Source organism: Aspergillus udagawae (assembly GCF_001078395.1).
Source record: "Aspergillus udagawae IFM 46973 DNA, scaffold_1, whole genome shotgun sequence".
In the NCBI taxonomy this organism is placed as follows: Eukaryota; Fungi; Ascomycota; class Eurotiomycetes; order Eurotiales; family Aspergillaceae; genus Aspergillus; species Aspergillus udagawae.
In genome coordinates, this window is record NW_025091264.1 from 4,611,712 (window position 1) to 4,629,447 (window position 17,736).

At 51.1% G+C, this 17,736-nt stretch overlaps 6 protein-coding genes across 6 annotated transcripts; 4 read left to right on the plus strand and 2 right to left on the minus strand.

The window, feature by feature from the left end:
* Nucleotides 1-535: 535 nt before the first annotated feature.
* Nucleotides 536-3,611, plus strand: Aud_001509 (DDHD family phospholipase; the record flags this gene model as incomplete). Its single annotated transcript, XM_043287007.1, has 4 exons — nucleotides 536-1,546; nucleotides 1,602-2,898; nucleotides 2,962-3,099; nucleotides 3,154-3,611. The coding sequence occupies 4 exons, from the start codon at nucleotides 536-538 to the stop codon at nucleotides 3,609-3,611; spliced, it is 2,904 nt and encodes a 967-aa protein (XP_043142942.1).
* Nucleotides 3,612-3,815: 204 nt separating this feature from the next.
* On the minus strand, nucleotides 3,816-6,122 carry Aud_001510 (bifunctional molybdopterin adenylyltransferase MobB/molybdopterin molybdotransferase MoeA family protein; the record flags this gene model as incomplete). The annotated part of the gene is made up of 4 exons (XM_043287008.1): nucleotides 3,816-5,611; nucleotides 5,665-5,702; nucleotides 5,761-5,801; nucleotides 5,853-6,122. The coding sequence occupies 4 exons, from the start codon at nucleotides 6,120-6,122 to the stop codon at nucleotides 3,816-3,818; spliced, it is 2,145 nt and encodes a 714-aa protein (XP_043142943.1).
* Nucleotides 6,123-6,646: 524 nt separating this feature from the next.
* On the minus strand, nucleotides 6,647-7,495 carry Aud_001511 (H(+)-transporting V0 sector ATPase subunit c''; the record flags this gene model as incomplete). The annotated part of the gene is made up of 5 exons (XM_043287009.1): nucleotides 6,647-6,752; nucleotides 6,821-7,129; nucleotides 7,198-7,289; nucleotides 7,348-7,382; nucleotides 7,438-7,495. 5 exons carry the CDS (start codon nucleotides 7,493-7,495, stop codon nucleotides 6,647-6,649), a joined length of 600 nt encoding a protein of 199 aa, XP_043142944.1.
* A 552-nt stretch (nucleotides 7,496-8,047) lies between these two features.
* Aud_001512 (Rab family GTPase YPT6) lies at nucleotides 8,048-8,971 on the plus strand (the record flags this gene model as incomplete). The annotated part of the gene is made up of 5 exons (XM_043287010.1): nucleotides 8,048-8,097; nucleotides 8,158-8,183; nucleotides 8,257-8,345; nucleotides 8,451-8,850; nucleotides 8,913-8,971. The coding sequence occupies 5 exons, from the start codon at nucleotides 8,048-8,050 to the stop codon at nucleotides 8,969-8,971; spliced, it is 624 nt and encodes a 207-aa protein (XP_043142945.1).
* A 1,069-nt stretch (nucleotides 8,972-10,040) lies between these two features.
* On the plus strand, nucleotides 10,041-11,141 carry Aud_001513 (inositol phosphorylceramide synthase regulatory subunit KEI1; the record flags this gene model as incomplete). Its single annotated transcript, XM_043287011.1, has 2 exons — nucleotides 10,041-10,082; nucleotides 10,197-11,141. 2 exons carry the CDS (start codon nucleotides 10,041-10,043, stop codon nucleotides 11,139-11,141), a joined length of 987 nt encoding a protein of 328 aa, XP_043142946.1.
* A 1,332-nt stretch (nucleotides 11,142-12,473) lies between these two features.
* Nucleotides 12,474-17,260, plus strand: Aud_001514 (sulfite reductase (NADPH) subunit beta; the record flags this gene model as incomplete). The annotated part of the gene is made up of 4 exons (XM_043287012.1): nucleotides 12,474-12,504; nucleotides 12,588-12,727; nucleotides 12,795-17,174; nucleotides 17,237-17,260. 4 exons carry the CDS (start codon nucleotides 12,474-12,476, stop codon nucleotides 17,258-17,260), a joined length of 4,575 nt encoding a protein of 1,524 aa, XP_043142947.1.
* Nucleotides 17,261-17,736: the final 476 nt, after the last annotated feature.

Here is a 17,736-nt window from a genome sequence, read left to right on the forward strand (position 1 = left end):
TCCTCGATTCATGACCAAAGAGGAGTCCTCTTTGTCTTGTCTACAAGAAGCTGAGTACTAAGATAGTCGAACGTTGCGGTCTCCTTGTTTGTTTTGCCAATGCTCAGGCAGCCAGAAGATGCCAAAGCACGTGGCCGACGTCATAGGCTCCCGCGTAGGATCACAAGCAAGTGACCTCGCGCACATCCATCAACAGCTTTCCAACTTTCGCAGCAGGCGGTTTTTTTGTTCCCGTTTCTGTCTGTGAACATGTTGTAATGAGATCTGTCACATAGCATGACAAGTTCCCGGTTGTTGGCAAACATTAAGCTCTCTCGAAGCTTTCCTTGATCCCGGTCCCCTTGTTGACACGACGCCAGCCAATGGGAAATTGAGAGTCGGCTTTGGATGCTATGGCATTGGAATATCAACCGGCAATCTCCAACTCTGGTGCACGCAGATTCCTTCTTTGATGATTGCTCAGGGGCTTCTCTTGTTACTGCACCTCTCTTATAGACTCCCCTCACGAAACTAGCTGTCAAGAACATCTCACATGATGGCTGGTCCTCTCCACACCTACGGACCGACCTGCCTTCTGGCGGACGATGATCCCGACCCTTCCACTTGGTATTCTCTGCCTGAACCGCCCAAAGTTCGAGCGCAGTTTTTCTACACCTCTTCCTTACCGATCGATGATCCCTTGAGCGCACTGCCTCCACCGTCGAGCAGTCAAAATGCGAGCAATGAACGGGCTCCACCGCAGCCATTTTCTGTCAAGGACAACATAGCGCTCGAGGAAGCGTGGCGGCATCTTCGACAAACAAGGAAGGAAAGTGCAGCCGGACCAAAGAAGCCTCCGAGTATTGTGAGAATCGCAAGTATAGCTGTACCAGGGAAGGAGTCGGCCAGTGACGCAGAGCCGAGTAGGCATACAGGCAGCCGTGGAGATGGGAGCCTGACTGGGATTGACGAAAGTCCGCCTAATGGCCATACTTCGTTTACCGATGACCAGCCATTTCGCAGTAGCAGAGGAGAATCCAATGACGGAGTCGGTGGTGCGGGTGATGGAGCGTCATGGGGCAGATCGCAAGTTGGCTCCGCAGAAGACATCGGGTCGGACAATCACAATCAGAGGAAAAGGGAACTGTCCTTAAGTGGTCTACACAATGCTGCAAAACGCGTTGCCGGTGCACCCTCAACGAGCGAAAATCCATCAATGGGGGGATTCGAGGGTGGAAGTCTGCCGGGTAAATCATCTCACGATATGAGCATTAGCGGCTCACCGTTTGCTAGAGCTCATATTGCTCAGAAGCAAAGCCCGTTAGGTCGCTCGGTTGAAACTGTCTCCTCAAAGGATGGAAACTCAGAGGTCCCGGCCGAACCCTATCGCGCTGGGTCGCATCCTATTGTGACGAAGCCGTCGGACCTGAGAAACAGTGTTGAACAAGATAACTCGTCAGGAGGACCTATAATGGAAGCTGGAGCAGTTGATCAGGACGACACTTCTCAGTTGAGGGTTCCCGTCGGGGTTTCCCGGCTTCATTTAGTGGAGTTACCGAATCTAAAGGTGGAGTTTCCCTCATTTGCTCAGTCAGGATCTAACAGTGCTGATAGTCCTACAGATGAAACCCATATACTGGAGTCCTCTTCATGACGAATCGAATGTTCTGCGTGCTACTTGGTTTTACAAAAACACAATGCTTCCAGTAGAAACGGAGCTCGCCAACAAGCTCGAGGATGGTTACATTTATCTGAAACCCTGGACAGATACATGGCAGGATGAACTCAACAGCTGTGTTGAGAACGGAGCTGACGCGGAAATGAAAATCGTGCACAAACTGTGGTCGAAACCCGATACGAAATCCTACAGCACACCTACTTCACGCCCTGGATCTAGCGCCCAGGTAGGAAATGCCGCTCCGGATTCTGACTCGCCGACGTTCGAAGAAAATCGAGCTGCTGGCGGGACGACCGTACATACCGAAGCCGCCAAACCCTTTTTGAATTCCAGTGTCATATATGTCGATGGTAGGAATGCTCAAATTCTCAGACCCAGCTTGCTTCCTTCAGTTTCAAGAGGGAGGCGACCTCTCAGTTCGATTCGCAAAGGGCGACACATTGGAATACCCGTGGTCCGCGGCTTCAGCCGTCGCTCATGGGAACAGCTACATCCATCTAAACCCAGTCCTGTAGATGTAAGAAATTACCTCCGAATCCAGTCCCGAGCAATGTCCAGGACGGATGGTAGACAAGTCTGCTATGCCTGTGCAATGGAAGGGTCACGACCTACTCCGACGGACTTGGTGTTGGTCATCCATGGCATAGGTCAGAAGCTATCGGAGCGTATGGAAAGCTTCCATTTCACGCATGCAATCAATGCCTTCCGCAGGAATATCAATATGGAGCTGAACAACGAGCCGGTCTGGCATCATGTGCGCAAGGACCACGGCGGGATCATGGCCCTACCCGTCAATTGGCGATCGACGCTATCCCTGGCAGATGGCAGCCTCGAGTCTGAGGTTTCTGACGATCCAACCGCAAATCACTTCTCGCTGGACGACATCACGCCAGAGACAATTCCAGCTGTCAGATCGTTGATCAGTGATGTCATGCTCGACATTCCCTACTACTTGTCACACCACAAACCGAAGATGATTCAAGCAGTTGCTAAAGAAGCGAATCGAATATTTCGACTGTGGTGCAAGAATAACCCCGGGTTCCAGCAGCACGGTCGTGTGCACCTGATTGCGCACTCTCTAGGAAGCGCTATGGCCATCGATATTCTCAGTCATCAGCCGACCAAGCTACCAGACATTGATTTCGCAACAACGAGCATCCACAGTGATATGTTCGAGTTTGATACGAAGAATCTTTTCCTTTGTGGTAGTCCTGTCGGCTTTTTCTTGCTCTTGAATAAAGGTGTGTTTGGATCTATGGATTAGACAGATCGTTCCACTGGACACCTGCTAACAAACTGTACAGCAACCCTCTTGCCACGGCGAGGTAGAGATAAGCCCGGCTACGAAGGCGAAGATCGACTTCGTGGTGTTGCAGGCGAGGCAGACACTTATGGTTGTTTGGCCGTTGACAATCTCTACAACATCATGCATATTACAGACCGTAAGCACATCCTTATTTGCCATTGGAATCGAATGTAATGGTTGACTCTATTAGCAATCGCATATCGTGTCAATGCCGCAGTGGACGTTGACCTTGCCAGTTCTCTAAAGGTCGCTTCAATACCAGGTACTTCAGCCTCCTTCTGGGAGTCTTTCGGCAGTGTCTTTCGCTGGAGCACATCTACTACTTCCGCGCCTATTCGTCCTGCCACCATTGCCAAGCTCCCTTCCAACGTGGAAATGGAGACACATGATTTCACACGCGAGGAGATTGCAGAAAAACGCATGTTACTCCTTAACGATAACGGCCAAATAGACTATTTCATTTCCGGCGGTGGCGGACCACTGAACATTCAATATCTGAACATGCTGAGTGCACATAGCAGTTACTGGATCCTATCAGATTTTGTTCGCTTCATCGTCATAGAGATAGCCCGCGAGCAGGGGAGGGAATCGACACTGCCTGCGTTCAGGGCTGAGAAGAAGAAGGGGTGGAAGATACATAAAGTTTGATAGATTAGAGATAATAATTCCGTTACTGGCATTGGCGTTGGGGTTCTACTCTCCGGAGATACCTACATATTGGCGGATTGCAGCGAAGTATCTTCTTGTGGAGGTGCTGAGGAAACCTTATCTTTATTGAGTTCATTCCAAGTATCATTGTACCTTAGCCACGAGACTACCATACACGTTCGTAGCACATTCGTCGCAACCAGTCTACGCCTCGGGCACCACATTGCCGAGCATCAAAGCTTCCACTAGAGTACCCTTGTCCACCTTCCCACTTCCCGGCTGAAGTACCAACAGCGCGTTCGCACTCGCAAGACTTCCGACTCTTGAGCTCCGCTGGCCAACACCCTCGAGGCCGGTACTCGTAGCATACAGCCGGCCATCGGAGCGCGAGGCAGTGACAACGGCACGGTGGTACTCTGTGCGCTTAGGATCAAGCGGGAACGGATGCGCCAGCGTGACGGATACAAGAGGCAGCCCCAGCGCAGGCGTTACTCCCGGCGCAGTCTGGCTCTGCCCCATTCCCATCAACTTGTGCAGCGACGGAAGCACGAACAGATTCAGCGTCACCAGCGCCGAAGCGGGGTTCCCCGGCAGGGAGAAGATGAGTTTCGACTCGCGCTCCTGCTGCGCGGAGCCAGTTGTCGACGAGGGCTTGAATGGGATCGTTGCGAACGTCGTCGGCTTGCCCGGTTTCATTGAGACGCGGCCGAAGTGGATGGTGCCGCCGAGCGAGCGCTCGATGGTCGGCTTGAGCAGGTCCAGCTCGCCCATTGAGACACCGCCTGTGGTGACGATCACGTCAACTCTGGTGCTTGCCCGCCCTACGCCGCGGAGGGCGTCGCGGAGGGCGTTTTCGAGTTCCGTGGGTGGTGTGTCGCGCGCGATTCCCAGATCTACTGTGGGGAATCCCCATGAGGACAAGCAGGAGAGGAGCGAGGGGCGGTTGGAGTCGCGGATCTGGCCTCCGTAGAGCTTAGTTGGGTCGTTGTGTTCGACTAGCTCGTCGCCGGTGCTGAGTACGCCCACGCAGGGCTTCTTGTATACCTTGACGGTCTTGGTTCCTGTTGCTGCGAGAAGGCCGATTTCTCCCCCAACGGATGTGATGAGGTCGCCTTTTGAAAGGATTTTGGAGCCTAGCGCGATGTCACTGCCTGGTTCCCGCACGTTCTCGTGAGGTTTGATGTCGCCTGTGAGGATTTCAATGGTGGCCTCTTCTTGACCGTCTGGAGTGGAGGACACGAGAACGGTGTCTTCTACCATCACGACTGCGTTCGCGTTGGGTGGGAGGGGTGCGCCGGTGGTTATTCTGGCGACGGTACCAGGTTCAAGAGGCGACAGCGTCCCTCCTGGGTTCGCGTGGGTGATGGAGGCCACAGGGAAGATCCCCTTGGTGCTAGGCCCAGCCGTTGGCGAGTCCGGTGCAATAACGGCATATCCATCGACAATGCTGGCGCGGTAGGCCGGTACTGCCTCTCCGGCGTAGACGTCTTCTGCGACAACAGAACCAACAAGAGAATGGGTCACGGGAACCTCGATGACGACCGGCTCTGGCGTGTGTTGGCTGATCAGTTTGAGAGCTTCGTCGACCGAGAGCATGGGGTAAGGAGATGAGCGGTAACGGCGGTTCGGTCCGGCATTCGGGTCGTTAGACTGAGGTCGTTCCGACGGCGACGTATGCGCCCTTGGGACTACGTGTCCATGACCATGAGAATCCCCATGATTGTGGTGATGGTGATGGTGATGGTGGCGGTGACCGTCATGCGGTTGTGCTTTGCTCTCTGAGCTTTGGTTCTGAGAAGATACACCAGCTTCGGCTTCTAGCTTCTTGACTCCACCTGCATGGAGAGCTCTGGAGTTTGCTCCGGCCGCTTGAGTACAGGCATGCGGTAGGAGCTTGATGATAGCCTCAAGATTCTCCTTGGCTCCTTTTGGAGAACCTGGTAACGTAATCAAGAGCGACTTGTCTCTGACACCTGCAACAGGGCGAGACATCATTGCAACTGAAGGAATGGTGAGCTACTGCACTGAATAAAATGATGTTTTCCAGCCTTACACGGTGTCACTCTAAGAGAGGCGGCAAGCATGCCGTGTCTGAGCAGTGCAGTCAGTATCCATAGTCTGTAATAAGTAACTCTGACAGCCGGCTTACACAATGCCAGGCGCATGGCGATGAATGAGAGGCGATACAGCCTATACAAGCCATCAGCTTCTCGCTTGTTCCCCAAGAGCGATAGAACAGACCTCAGGAGTATTATCCTTGACAGCAAACCCTGTACCACCGCTAATCAAAACGAGATTAAACCAATCTGGACCGTCTGTCCAGTTGCAGATTGTCCGTTGGATATCTAGCACATTATCTGGCACGATCTTGATGACGGGAGGGTCCCAGCTGTTGGACCCCTCGGCTGTAAATGAAGCGGTCAGAGTATCGCCGACTTTGTCAGTGGATGGATCCTGAGAAGCAGTATCTGAAACAACTAGAATCGAAGCCCTGAGTTTGCCGTCAGCCATCTTGGTTTGTAAATGCTGCAATGGGTGACTAGTTCGTTGTTTCTTGGAGGTGCGGGGATACCTGTTAGTTAAATAGTTCGATAAGCGGGATCGGAGATATATCACCACAAAGCTTCAGATAGCCAGGATCCACGCTCCGCGGAAGTACAAACAAATCGAAGGACCATGAATGGGCGATAGAGAATCATCCATTGATTGCACATATTTAAAAGCGCCAAATGTAACAACACTGCCTCGGATATTCGGATTGGCCATTAATCCTAGACAACTCTTACTGTACATCATAGCGGACATCATCACCACAGCGAACAGCTAAATCATCAATGCAGCTCTCAGCATACCGGAGAAGCTCTACAGTCAACCCAAATCCAGACGCCTTGATGCTTTATATAACAGACAGATGAAGGACAAAACAAGAAATTTAAGAAGAAAGGGAAAATGGTATGAGTGAATCAAGTATAATTAATCCAGATTCGCTTCACGAGCAGTCTTCTGTCGAAGAAGACTGTTGTTTGAAGTCGAACTTAAGCCCCGAAGTCTGTCGCTTTTCCACTAATCAAAAGGCCGATAATAAGACCGAAGAGACCGAGGACAGAGCTGAAAATCTCGATGACGAGGATCTTGACGAATCTGTTGATGAAGACAGTACATCATTAGCCATGCTTATGAAGGTGGGATGCGAGGGAATGGGAACGAACAAGGTCGGGTCAGCAGCATCTGCCAGAGCTGCACCACTTCCGTTGATGCCAACAGAGATACCACAGATCAGATTGCATGCGCCCACTGTGATACCTCCCCAGAAGAGTGCATAACCCGTGTAATAATTGCTGCCGGAAAAGATCTCGTCGCCCTCGACAAGATTGAGTTTCGATGAGAACACAATAGCCATGATAACTCCGTAGATAGCGACGACTTCACAGAAAATGATAGAGATCAGATTCTTTGTCCGAATCCGTGGCGCTCTGACACCTCCGCCGACAATCGAAGAGCCTGTTAAGAAGATACCCCTGATGACGTAGGTCAGTAATTGATAGGATCAATTCTATCAGAACCAAAGCTGTATAGCGGCTCATACCATGCTGCTCCAACAACAGACAACCCTATGCACAAAGCAATACCAATATTTGCCCAGGCGTATGGTGAAACGGACTCGAGGAAGTGGCCAACCTAAGAGATGTCAACGAGATCAGGTCATGCGGAGGGAAATGAAGGTATCAATTCATACATTGAACTGTTCACCGTCACCATGGAACAGCATGTCTGGATAATCGTGTTAGCAAATCCAGACACCGCGCGAGACTCATGGTGTACTTACACCCTCCTATGACGAGGAGCGACACGGTTGCAGCCCCAGCTCCATAATAGAGGACCATGGTGATCTTCAACCCTTTCGCGCAGCCTGTAAACGCGAAATAAGAATATCAAGCTGCAGGGGTCTCAAATAGAGCTGCAGATAGTCGGTAAGTGATAAAGTCGGAGCTCTGTTTGGCACTTGTTCGTCTTGCTGGAACACCAACAGGCAGGTTAGACGGCTTGTGATGGTGCTTCGGACCGAGTTTAATCCGTCGGTCGGCGGAGCTCGTGGTTCACCGTACTCCAGCCCCGTCAAAGCAGGAGACTAAAAAGGCGGACTATCTTAGGTAGGCTCTTAGCCAGATACCTTAGACCAGCTATTCAAGTACCCCAGACTGACCCATGGATCAAGCTCCTCTCCAGGCGACCATCTGAACGACTCTCACGGCTGATCTAGTCGCGACCACATCGGTGTCACCACGAAAAACCTTTTTTGATTTTATACTCTCATATCCATAGCCTAGCGTCCTTCTCGGTCTCTTCCATCTCCGCTGAAGTATAAAGATTGATACCGCGGCTGCCTCTACTACCCCTTATTCTCTTGTCACCGCTATACTCACACGCAACTCACCATGGCTTCCTCCGGGGTTGGATCATATTCGAACCCCTTGAAGAAATTCAAGTGTGTTTTTCAGCCCGGAAGCGTATTGCATTCTGGTTCCAATCGCTAACGGATCGATAGGCTGGTATTTTTAGGAGAGCAGAGCGGTACGCACAATCTTCCGAGACGGTCACACGGGGTTAAGACACCATATGGGTGACTTCTAACATTATTTCGCAGTGGGGAAAACGTCTCTGATCACCAGATTTATGTACGATTCGTTTGACAACACATACCAAGCGACAATCGGAATCGACTTTCTGTCCAAGGTAGACTGCACCTCTTTTACTGACATTTTGCGTCGGCGTTCAAGAATACTTTCATAATTGCACATCACCGGATATGCAGGTTAGCTAACCGTCCTCCCGCATTAGACGATGTATCTGGAGGATAGAACAGTCCGACTCCAGCTTTGGGATACGGCCGGTCAAGAGCGATTTCGATCTCTGATTCCTTCTTACATTCGAGACTCTAGCGTCGCAGTTGTCGTCTACGATATCTCAAATGCCAAGTCGTTTCAAAATACCCGGAAGTGGATTGATGATGTTCGGGGCGAGCGGGGCAACGATGTGATCATTGTGCTAGTAGGCAACAAGACCGATTTGAATGATAAGCGGGAAGTTACCACAGCTCAAGGCGAAGAAGAGGCAAAGAAGAATGGTCTGATGTTCATTGAGACCAGCGCCAAGGTCGGCCACAATGTGAAGCAACTTTTCAGGAGGATAGCACAAGCCCTTCCCGGAATGGAGGGAGAAGCAAACAGAGAGTCGCAGAGTGGGTTTATTTTCCGCACCTGTTGGCTTGCTTTCTCCGAGTACTGACTGCTCTTCGTACAGTGATCGATGTCAATATCAACCCCAGAGAGACGACAAGCAACGATGGATGCGCGTGCTAGTTTTATATCGACCTTTTGGTTACCTGTCTATAATTGCCACTCGCTCCTTTGATGATTTGATCTCAATGACGATAATTGAGATTGTCCATAATGTTTTACCATTCTTAACATGTACATTGTCTTCTCCATTCCGGATTCAGGGTGAATAGCGTTTTAGATTTTAGCCTGACCAATTTCGCGCCGTTCGAGTGCGTTGGTCTGAAAGTGGTCGTCGTCGAGTTGCTACAAGGGCAGAGTTGGGTGTTCTACTTGCGCATTATATCAGCGTCTCATTGCCCCCCGTGCTGTTCTTTGCTCTCATCGGCAAGAAATCCTTTTACGTCGGCATTTTTGGAAGATTAGCCACCTTTTTTGTGTGTGCCAATGTCGTACATTGACCTCCTCTATGGACAAAATGGAGGCTGATATTTGCAACCCTCATACAATCAAGTACAATTAAACCAGTCTCAGGCCATTACAGTCGGGCATTCGGAAACATTCTGTCAATGCACTACAGCCGTCCTATCAATATCACAAAATAGCTCTAAATGTAACTTGGTTTTCACCTGTTTTGTGGCATGCCCGGCCAGAGGGGTTGCCTGATGTTTCTTACTGAACTACAGAGTACCGCTAAAAACAGCAGAGATGCATCCGGAGCTGACGTTGAAATAATGTGGTTGTAAGAAAATGGAAGCGTCAATTCTATCTACCACATCGTAAGATCGAAAAGTCTTACGATTATGAGAATAAAATAATGATGCCATCGTCATCATTACCACTCTCAGGGCTCAGAATTATTTGCATTTTGCTCTTCTGAATAATTGTCCTGACCTCTGGTAAACGAATACGAAAAGGCAGCGATCAGCGGGCGGATCGTCCGGAAAATCAAGCCCACCCCTGTGTAACAGCCGCTTAGGTTGGGCATTCCTACAATCCAGCACCAGCCTCGTTCTCCATCTTTCATTCTCTTCATCCGATCCGACTTGTCGCTCTACCATCATCTTCTTCTGTCGTTCCATTCCTTTTCCTCTTTCTGCCGTCCTTGAGCCACGAGCGGTTTCCCTCACCGACCTCATCGGCGGCATCCATTATGGGGTTTTCAACCCGCTTCCTCCGCGTGCCGCGGCCAGAGGTACGTCAATTTTCATCGCATGACCTCAAAATGAAGGACCTGCAAAGCTCTTTCCATTCGTCTTTCGACTGGTTTATCAAGTGTGCGAATGCTGATTAACGATGACCCTAATAGACCTTTCTTTATGTGATGAGCCTGGAGACAGGCGCTTCTTTAATCACACTTTCCCTGCTGCTGAACAAGATCAGTGGTCTCTATGGCCTGCTCGCCTTACTGACCGGCTACCATCTGTCGCCAGTCCAGCTCTCTATGTATCTCTATTCGCTTATCGCGCTCGGTCTCACAGCGTTGCTCTTCCCGTATATTCGGAAGCAGTCACCCCTGCAGTGCCTCGCCCTCGCTTGGCTTTACCTCTTCGACACAGTCATCAATGCCGCATACACCGCTGCGTTCGGTGTGACATGGTTCCTCGTTATCTCACAGCACTATGATAACGGGTCCGCAAAGGGACCGGGCAGCGACACAATGTCCCAAACCGCCGGTTTCACGAACCCCAAATACGGCTCCTCATCCACCAACGGAAACTCTGCACGAAGCCCGGACGGCCTCACCAACGCCGTCACCCAGCCCGAGAGTTTCCAAAGCATCGTGTTCATCTGCTTGCTATGGATTATCCGCATTTACTTCGTGTTCGTCATGCTCGCCTTCGCCCGCCAGACATTACGTCTCTATATCGCAATCCCCCGCCACACGCAGCTCCCCACACACAGCCGCAATACCTCGGTCGCTAGTGTTGCTAGTGTTGCTGATATTGACCGGGAGCCGTTCTCGCCATATAGTCCTGATGGTCAAGGCTGGCAGGGCAAGCTTGGCCGCTTTATGATTAGCCTTGGTCGCAGTTACTGGCTGGGCGAAGACGAGGACGGTGCCTGGTTGGACACCATGGGTCGCAAGTTTCGTGCTCGCGGCCAGGAGCTTCCTGGTCCTTTGGAACGAGAAAGAAGACGCCGGTCGGGCACCGGGCCTCCACAGCCCTCGCAAGCCACAGTTCAGGCCGCCGCACTGCAGCAACCGATCCCGGAGAATCTGAAGATGCATGACTGGACTGACGGCCGGTGATTTGCTCAGGTTACCAGCATATATTGCTGCCTAGCAGCCGCCATACGTTGTTCATATAATGACACGCGATGTCATCTGGCCCTGCGACCCCTAGGGGTCATGGCCGACCACCGTTGCGCTCTTGTCGTTGTATAGTATTCAATTCGACAAGGCTCGCCACTGTTGATAATCCCTTTTTATCCTTGGCTCAAACCCGTTGAGATCTTATTTTGTTCTTGTTACTTATTTTATAAGCCGAAATGACTTACATAACATGGTTGGGTCGGGACTTGGGCTCTGGGTGACTGCTTGATGATTCATGTCTTTCTCCCTTCGCTTTTTATGAATGTCTTCAATGGAAGAGGCGTTCGGGTCAGGTTTTCTCGGATATGGCATGCGGATGTAATTGGTGCTGACACGTGGAACCAGGTAGTAGAGGGAATCATGGATCGACTCCGGTGGACGCTTGTTCCCTCAGCTGTGGATGGCTCAGGAGTATAGGCCCTGTATATTTCATAACGATATGAATTTAGCATTTAATATGGCGTCTTGAGAATTCATCCTCATCATTTGAGATGGTTTCCACCTTCAACTTATTCATTGCCCCAATCTGCTAAAGCGATGGCATTCATGGGGGGTTAGTCATCCAGTCCAGTACCTAATTTAATACTGATCCTTTGATATGATACCAACCTCTCGCCCGAGAGACTGGCCTGAGGCACCTTGGTAGCGGTATCGAACCACAAAAAGTGCCGAGAATCCTAGCGTTTCGGTCTGTTAAGAGAATTCCACTGTTAGACCTTCGATTTACTGTATCATAAACTAGATATATGATAACCTGACAGTAGCTCTGCTTCACAAATGACAGAACCCCGATAAGGGTGACTGATCCTTCTTGTCAGATCCTCAGCTCGGTGACCGATTCAAACACCGACGCCAAGGCCTCAAAACGTGACGAAGAAAACTGACGTGCTCGAGCTAACAGTCACGGGACCCCCGCACTTCAACCAAAACGGCAAGTTTGCTCTTAGGCCTGAAGAGTGTTTGCATCGATGTCGTGATCGTAGTCCAATCAGAAGGTTGATGATCCAACCCCGATGGCGGAGAGGATAGTGTACTCAGTGCCTTTTTTTCCCGTTGTCTGCTTTTTTTGGGAGATAATTGTGAAGAGTTAGGAGGGCTTTTACTTAAATCTCATTTGAGTGCCTTTCTTTTCCTTCTACATATTCTGTTTGTTCTTCTGTCGAGGTTGCATTGAGTGGGAGTCGCCCTATGCGGTGATAGCTACTTTTTTACACATATAGTTCATCCCACCTTCTGCGCAGTGAAGAGCGCAGTGCACATCTACCAGATATGGCATCCATTTCGTCTGCTGCAGAAGCAGGTTAGTCTTCTTTTCCAGTGCATGCAATTGTCATGTTTCATTTGGAACATTCTCCCCGTGATCGATCGCTAATTATTTGAAAGCTGCACGAGTTGCCTACCTTGTCAGCGACGTCATCCTCTCTGTTCAGCCATCTTTGCAGACAGATTCTCTGTTCTCAAAGCCCCTCAAGGCTCTGAAGGCGAGCAATGCTCGTAGCATCCTCCCTAGATCTGCACCCGAGGTGAGTGAACTCGCTACATGCCCAATCATGGAGATTTCGCATAATTGGGATTGACACTGTGAGACAGGTGGTAGCGGTACGCTCCAATGAAGACCCTCTTCTTTCTGCTTTCCATCCGCTGCAGACAGGCGACGCAGTTTCCGTTGTCACCGGCTCCTCTGTTCTGCTCTCATCAGTTCCTCACCTCTACCGCTTAGCGAACTCTCCAATCGTCATTCACGTCGCCCTGGAGCCCTCCCCATTCCCAGATTACTCCGTCATCAGCTCGATACGCCAGTGTGGCTTCACCTTCTTGCACTCCGAGACAATCCAGGAAGCACAAGATGTTGCCATTACAGCTCATGCTCTAGCACGCAGATCTGGAAAGGGTGTCATTCATTTCTTTGATCCTGCCAACTCCGCAAACGAGGATGCCATTGCAGCAGAAAATGTGGACGTTATTAGATCTCTGCTCAACCTGGGCAGAAACACTGCGTCCCAGTCTGGAGCACAGACACTATATGCCGACTCCGGTCGCGTAGCCACCGTGTCTGAGGAAGTTGCGGAGAGCTCCGCTGCCCAAAGTGGCATTGCTTCTACCCTCGCGCTGCCATCTCAGACTCCTTCAAGCGTTAGTGTTGATAACTCATCCGTCGGATCGTCACGGAGAGATAGTAGCGCAGACAGCCATGCCACCAGCTCTGCCGCCACAACCGTTGATGCTGCAGCTTCGGCCCGTCCAGTTAGCGCTGCCGACATCTTCGAGTGGACCGCCCAGATCTGGAGGGTCCTATCCCAGAGCACCGGACGCACCTACCGCGCAATTGAATACACCGGTCCCTCGGATGCCAAGTCGGCTATTTTCATCTTCGGCTCCACCGGAGTATTTGTTGATGTACTTGCAAAGGCGGAAGCCAACAGCGAGCTCGAGAACATCGGACTCGTCACTGCTCGCCTTTACCGTCCCTGGATCGGTGGCCAGATTGCAAATTCCATTCCGAGCTCTGTTGAGAAGATTGCAGTTCTCGAGCAAGTTCGCAAAACCACCAAATGGGGTCCGTCATTCATGGACCTCTTGTCCAGTTTGACCCCATCTGCTGGCAGGCCAACCCCTCAAATTGTTGGGTACAGACTTGGATATGTCGAGCCTTCTACTGCAGTTCAGGCACTGCGCGGTATCGTCCATAACTTGAACTCTTCCTCCCCTATTCAGAATCTCGAGATCGGCAGCGCCAAGGTTCCAGCCGCTGAGCCTTCCTTGGAACAGCCTCACGTTGAGAACGCCTACCTGAAGATCCTGAACCAACTATTTGCTGAGCGTCTTTACATTGCCAATCAGTTGGGCTCTCAGAATGCCGGCGTTTCTTCCACTATCGCGGCGAGCCCCGAATATGGATTCGGTTCGCTGATCGCCAGGAAGGAGCGCCGTCGGCGCTTCGTCCGCGAGGTCGAAGAAGCTTCAAAGTCCACTGACTTCACCTCCGATTCCTCCAAATCATCGTTGTCTAATTGGGCGCTGAATGTCAACGACGCTTCAAAGGCGAACAAGCTGGCTTCGGAAGTGATTGAGACTCTCTCCAAAGACGAGTCTCAGCTAGCTAAGAAGTTCCTTGAGTCGAGGAAGCTCTTTTTTGAAGAGTCCCAGTGGCTCATCGGTTCCGACGCGTGGGCTTACGATCTCGGCAACTCTGGTGTACACCATGTTCTCGCCTCCGGAGAGAATGTCAACATGCTTATTATTGACTCCCAACCTTACTCGGAGCGTGCTGCTGCCGACCCGACTCGCAGAAAGAAGGATATCGGATTGTATGCTATGAACTTTGGCAATGCTTACGTTGCCTCCGTTGCCGTTTATGGCTCCTACACCCAAGTTCTCCAGGCAATGGCCGAGGCCGAGCAATTCAGGGGTCCTTCCGTCGTCGTCGCCTATCTGCCTTACAACCAGGAAAATGACTCTGCTCTCACTGTTCTTCAAGAAACCAAAAAGGCCATTGACCTTGGATACTGGCCTTTGTACCGCTGGAACCCTGAGAACGAGGCGAAAGGCGAGCCCAATTTCACTCTCGACTCCGATCGTCTCCGGCGGGAGCTCGAGGAGTTCCTTCGCAGAGATAACCAACTCACCCAGCTCATGAACCGGAAGCCCAAGTTCTCTGCTGTTCTCTCCGAATCATACGGTACTGAAGTCCGCGCCCTGCAGAAGCGTAAGGCCAAGGAGTCGTATGAGCAGCTGCTTGAGGGTCTTTTTGGAGCGCCCTTGACAATCCTCTTTGCTTCTGATGGCGGTAACGCTCAAACCCTCGCCAAGCGCCTCGGAAACCGGGGTCGCGCTAGAGGGTTGAAGACCATGGTCATGGCCATGGATGATTACCCGGCTGAGGATCTTGCGACAGAGGAGAATGTGGTTTTCATTACCAGTACTGCTGGTCAGGGCGAATTCCCTCAGAACGGCCGCAGCCTCTGGGAAGTCATCAAGAATTCTGGTGATTTGGATCTCTCCACTATCAACTACTCTGTCTTCGGTCTTGGTGACAGCCACTACTGGCCTCGCAAGGAGGATAAGATCTACTACAACAAGCCTGCCAAGGATCTCGACGCTCGTATCGCTTTCCTTGGAGGCCGCAAGCTCACGGATATTGGTCTCGGTGACGACCAGGACCCAGACGCTTATCAAACCGGCTATTCGGAGTGGGAGCCTCGTCTTTGGCAAGCTCTCGGTGTCGACAAGGTTGAAGGTCTTCCCGAGGAGCCCGCGCCCCTGACCAACGAAGATATCAAGATCCAGTCTAACTACCTGCGCGGTACCATTGCTGAGGGCTTGTTGGATGAGACCACTGGTGCCATTTCCGCTAGTGACCAACAGTTGACCAAGTTCCACGGCACCTACATGCAGGATGATCGTGATGTTCGTGATGAGCGTAAGGCTCAGGGTCTTGAGCCAGCCTACAGCTTCATGATCCGTTGCCGGCTTCCTGGTGGTGTTGCTACTCCTCTGCAATGGATTCAGATGGACGACATCAGCAGCGCGTACGGCAACGAGACCATGAAGCTTACCACAAGACAAACCTTCCAGTTCCACGGTGTCATCAAGCGCAACCTTCGCTCTGCCATGCGTGCCATCAACAAGGCGCTCATGACAACCATTGCCGCTTGTGGTGATGTCAACCGTAACGTCATGTGCAGTTCTTTGCCTGAGCTTTCCTACTTTCACCGCGAAACTCACGCAGTCGCTAAGAAGATTAGCGACCACCTGCTTCCTTCCACCACCGCCTATCATGAGATTTGGCTGAAGGATGATGACGACAACAAGGTCCAAGTGGCTGGAGATGCCGTTCAGGACCACGAGCCCCTGTACGGTCCCACCTACCTTCCTCGGAAGTTCAAGATCACTATCGCTATCCCCCCTCACAACGATACTGATGTCTATGCGCACGACATTGGTCTTATCGCTATCAAGGGTGCCGATGGACATCTTGAGGGCTTCAATATCCTCGCCGGTGGTGGTATGGGTGCAACTCACAACAACAAGAAGACTTACCCTCAGACTGGTCGTATGTTTGGTTACGTGCCGGCCGATCAGGCTCACATTGTCTGTGAGAAGATCATGCTCGTTCAGCGGGACTTCGGTGACCGCAAGAACCGTAAGCACGCTCGTCTCAAGTACACCATCGACGACATGGGTGTTGAGACCTTCAAGGGCAAGGTGGAGGCTCTCCTTCCCGAGGGATTGCGTTTTGCCGAGCCCCGCCCGTTCAAGTTTGCTTCCAATGTCGACACTTTTGGCTGGCAGAAGGATGAGACTGGATTGAACCACTTCACATTTTTCATCGAGAACGGACGTATCGAGGACACAGCTGAGTTCACCATGCGTTCGGGCTTACGTGAATTGGCCAAGCTCGACAAGGGCGAGTTCCGTCTTACCGGTAACCAGCATCTGATCCTCTCCAACATCAAAGATGAGGACTTGCCTGTTGTCAAGGAGATAATGGCCAAGCACAAGCTCGACAACACTTCCTTCAGCGGTCTGCGTCTGTCTTCGTCTGCTTGTGTCGCGTTCCCCACATGTGGTCTGGCCATGGCCGAGTCTGAGCGCTACCTTCCTGTGCTGATCTCTAAGCTGGAGTCGACCCTTGAAGAAGTTGGCTTGGCCCGTGACAGCATTGTCATGCGTATGACCGGTTGCCCGAACGGTTGTGCCAGGCCTTGGCTCGCCGAGGTCGCCTTCGTTGGCAAGGCCTATGGTGCTTACAACATGTACCTTGGCGGCGGTTACCATGGACAGCGTCTTAACAAGTTATACCGCCAGTCTATTAAGGAGGATGAGATCCTCGAGATCATGAAGGGTCTGCTCAAGCGCTACGCACTTGAGCGCAACACTGACGGTGAGACTCCGGAGCGCTTCGGAGACTGGTGTATCCGAGCTGGCGTCATCAAGAAGACCACGGATGGCACCAACTTCCACGAAGGGGTATGTTGACCTATCACTCACTATTCTCAAGGCTTCTGAGTAGTTACTAACATCATCTAAAGGTTGCTGAAGAGGATGAAGAGTGAACGGTGATGAAAAGTTACGCTTAATCTTCTTGTTGAATAACAGGACCTTTGATGATAAATGTCCCGCTCCGAGATATGCTCGTCATGCCCGCAGATAAACCTGTCATTGTATTTTGCATTGCATTTTAGATCAAATACATCTTTAATTGCGTCCTTTGGCGTAAACAACTAATGAGTCACGAGTCCCTTTCGTAACTGGTCATCAAAGCTTGTATCTATTGCCTCTCTTGGATAGGTTCCCTTATCAATCACAGAAGCCTCGTACTTCATATGGTAGGCGGTGTACAACCAAAAAATAATTTCTGCCGCTTATCCTGCAGTCACTCTGCAAGCTTCTCCAAATGTAGAAGGTTGTAGATCAGGAACTCCAGCCATCCGAGGAGAAGCCGTTCGATCATTCTATTCTTCTATAGTCTGTTCAAGGTCCTGGACATATCACCCATCGTTTCCACAGTGGCTGGTAACTCAGTCGTCTA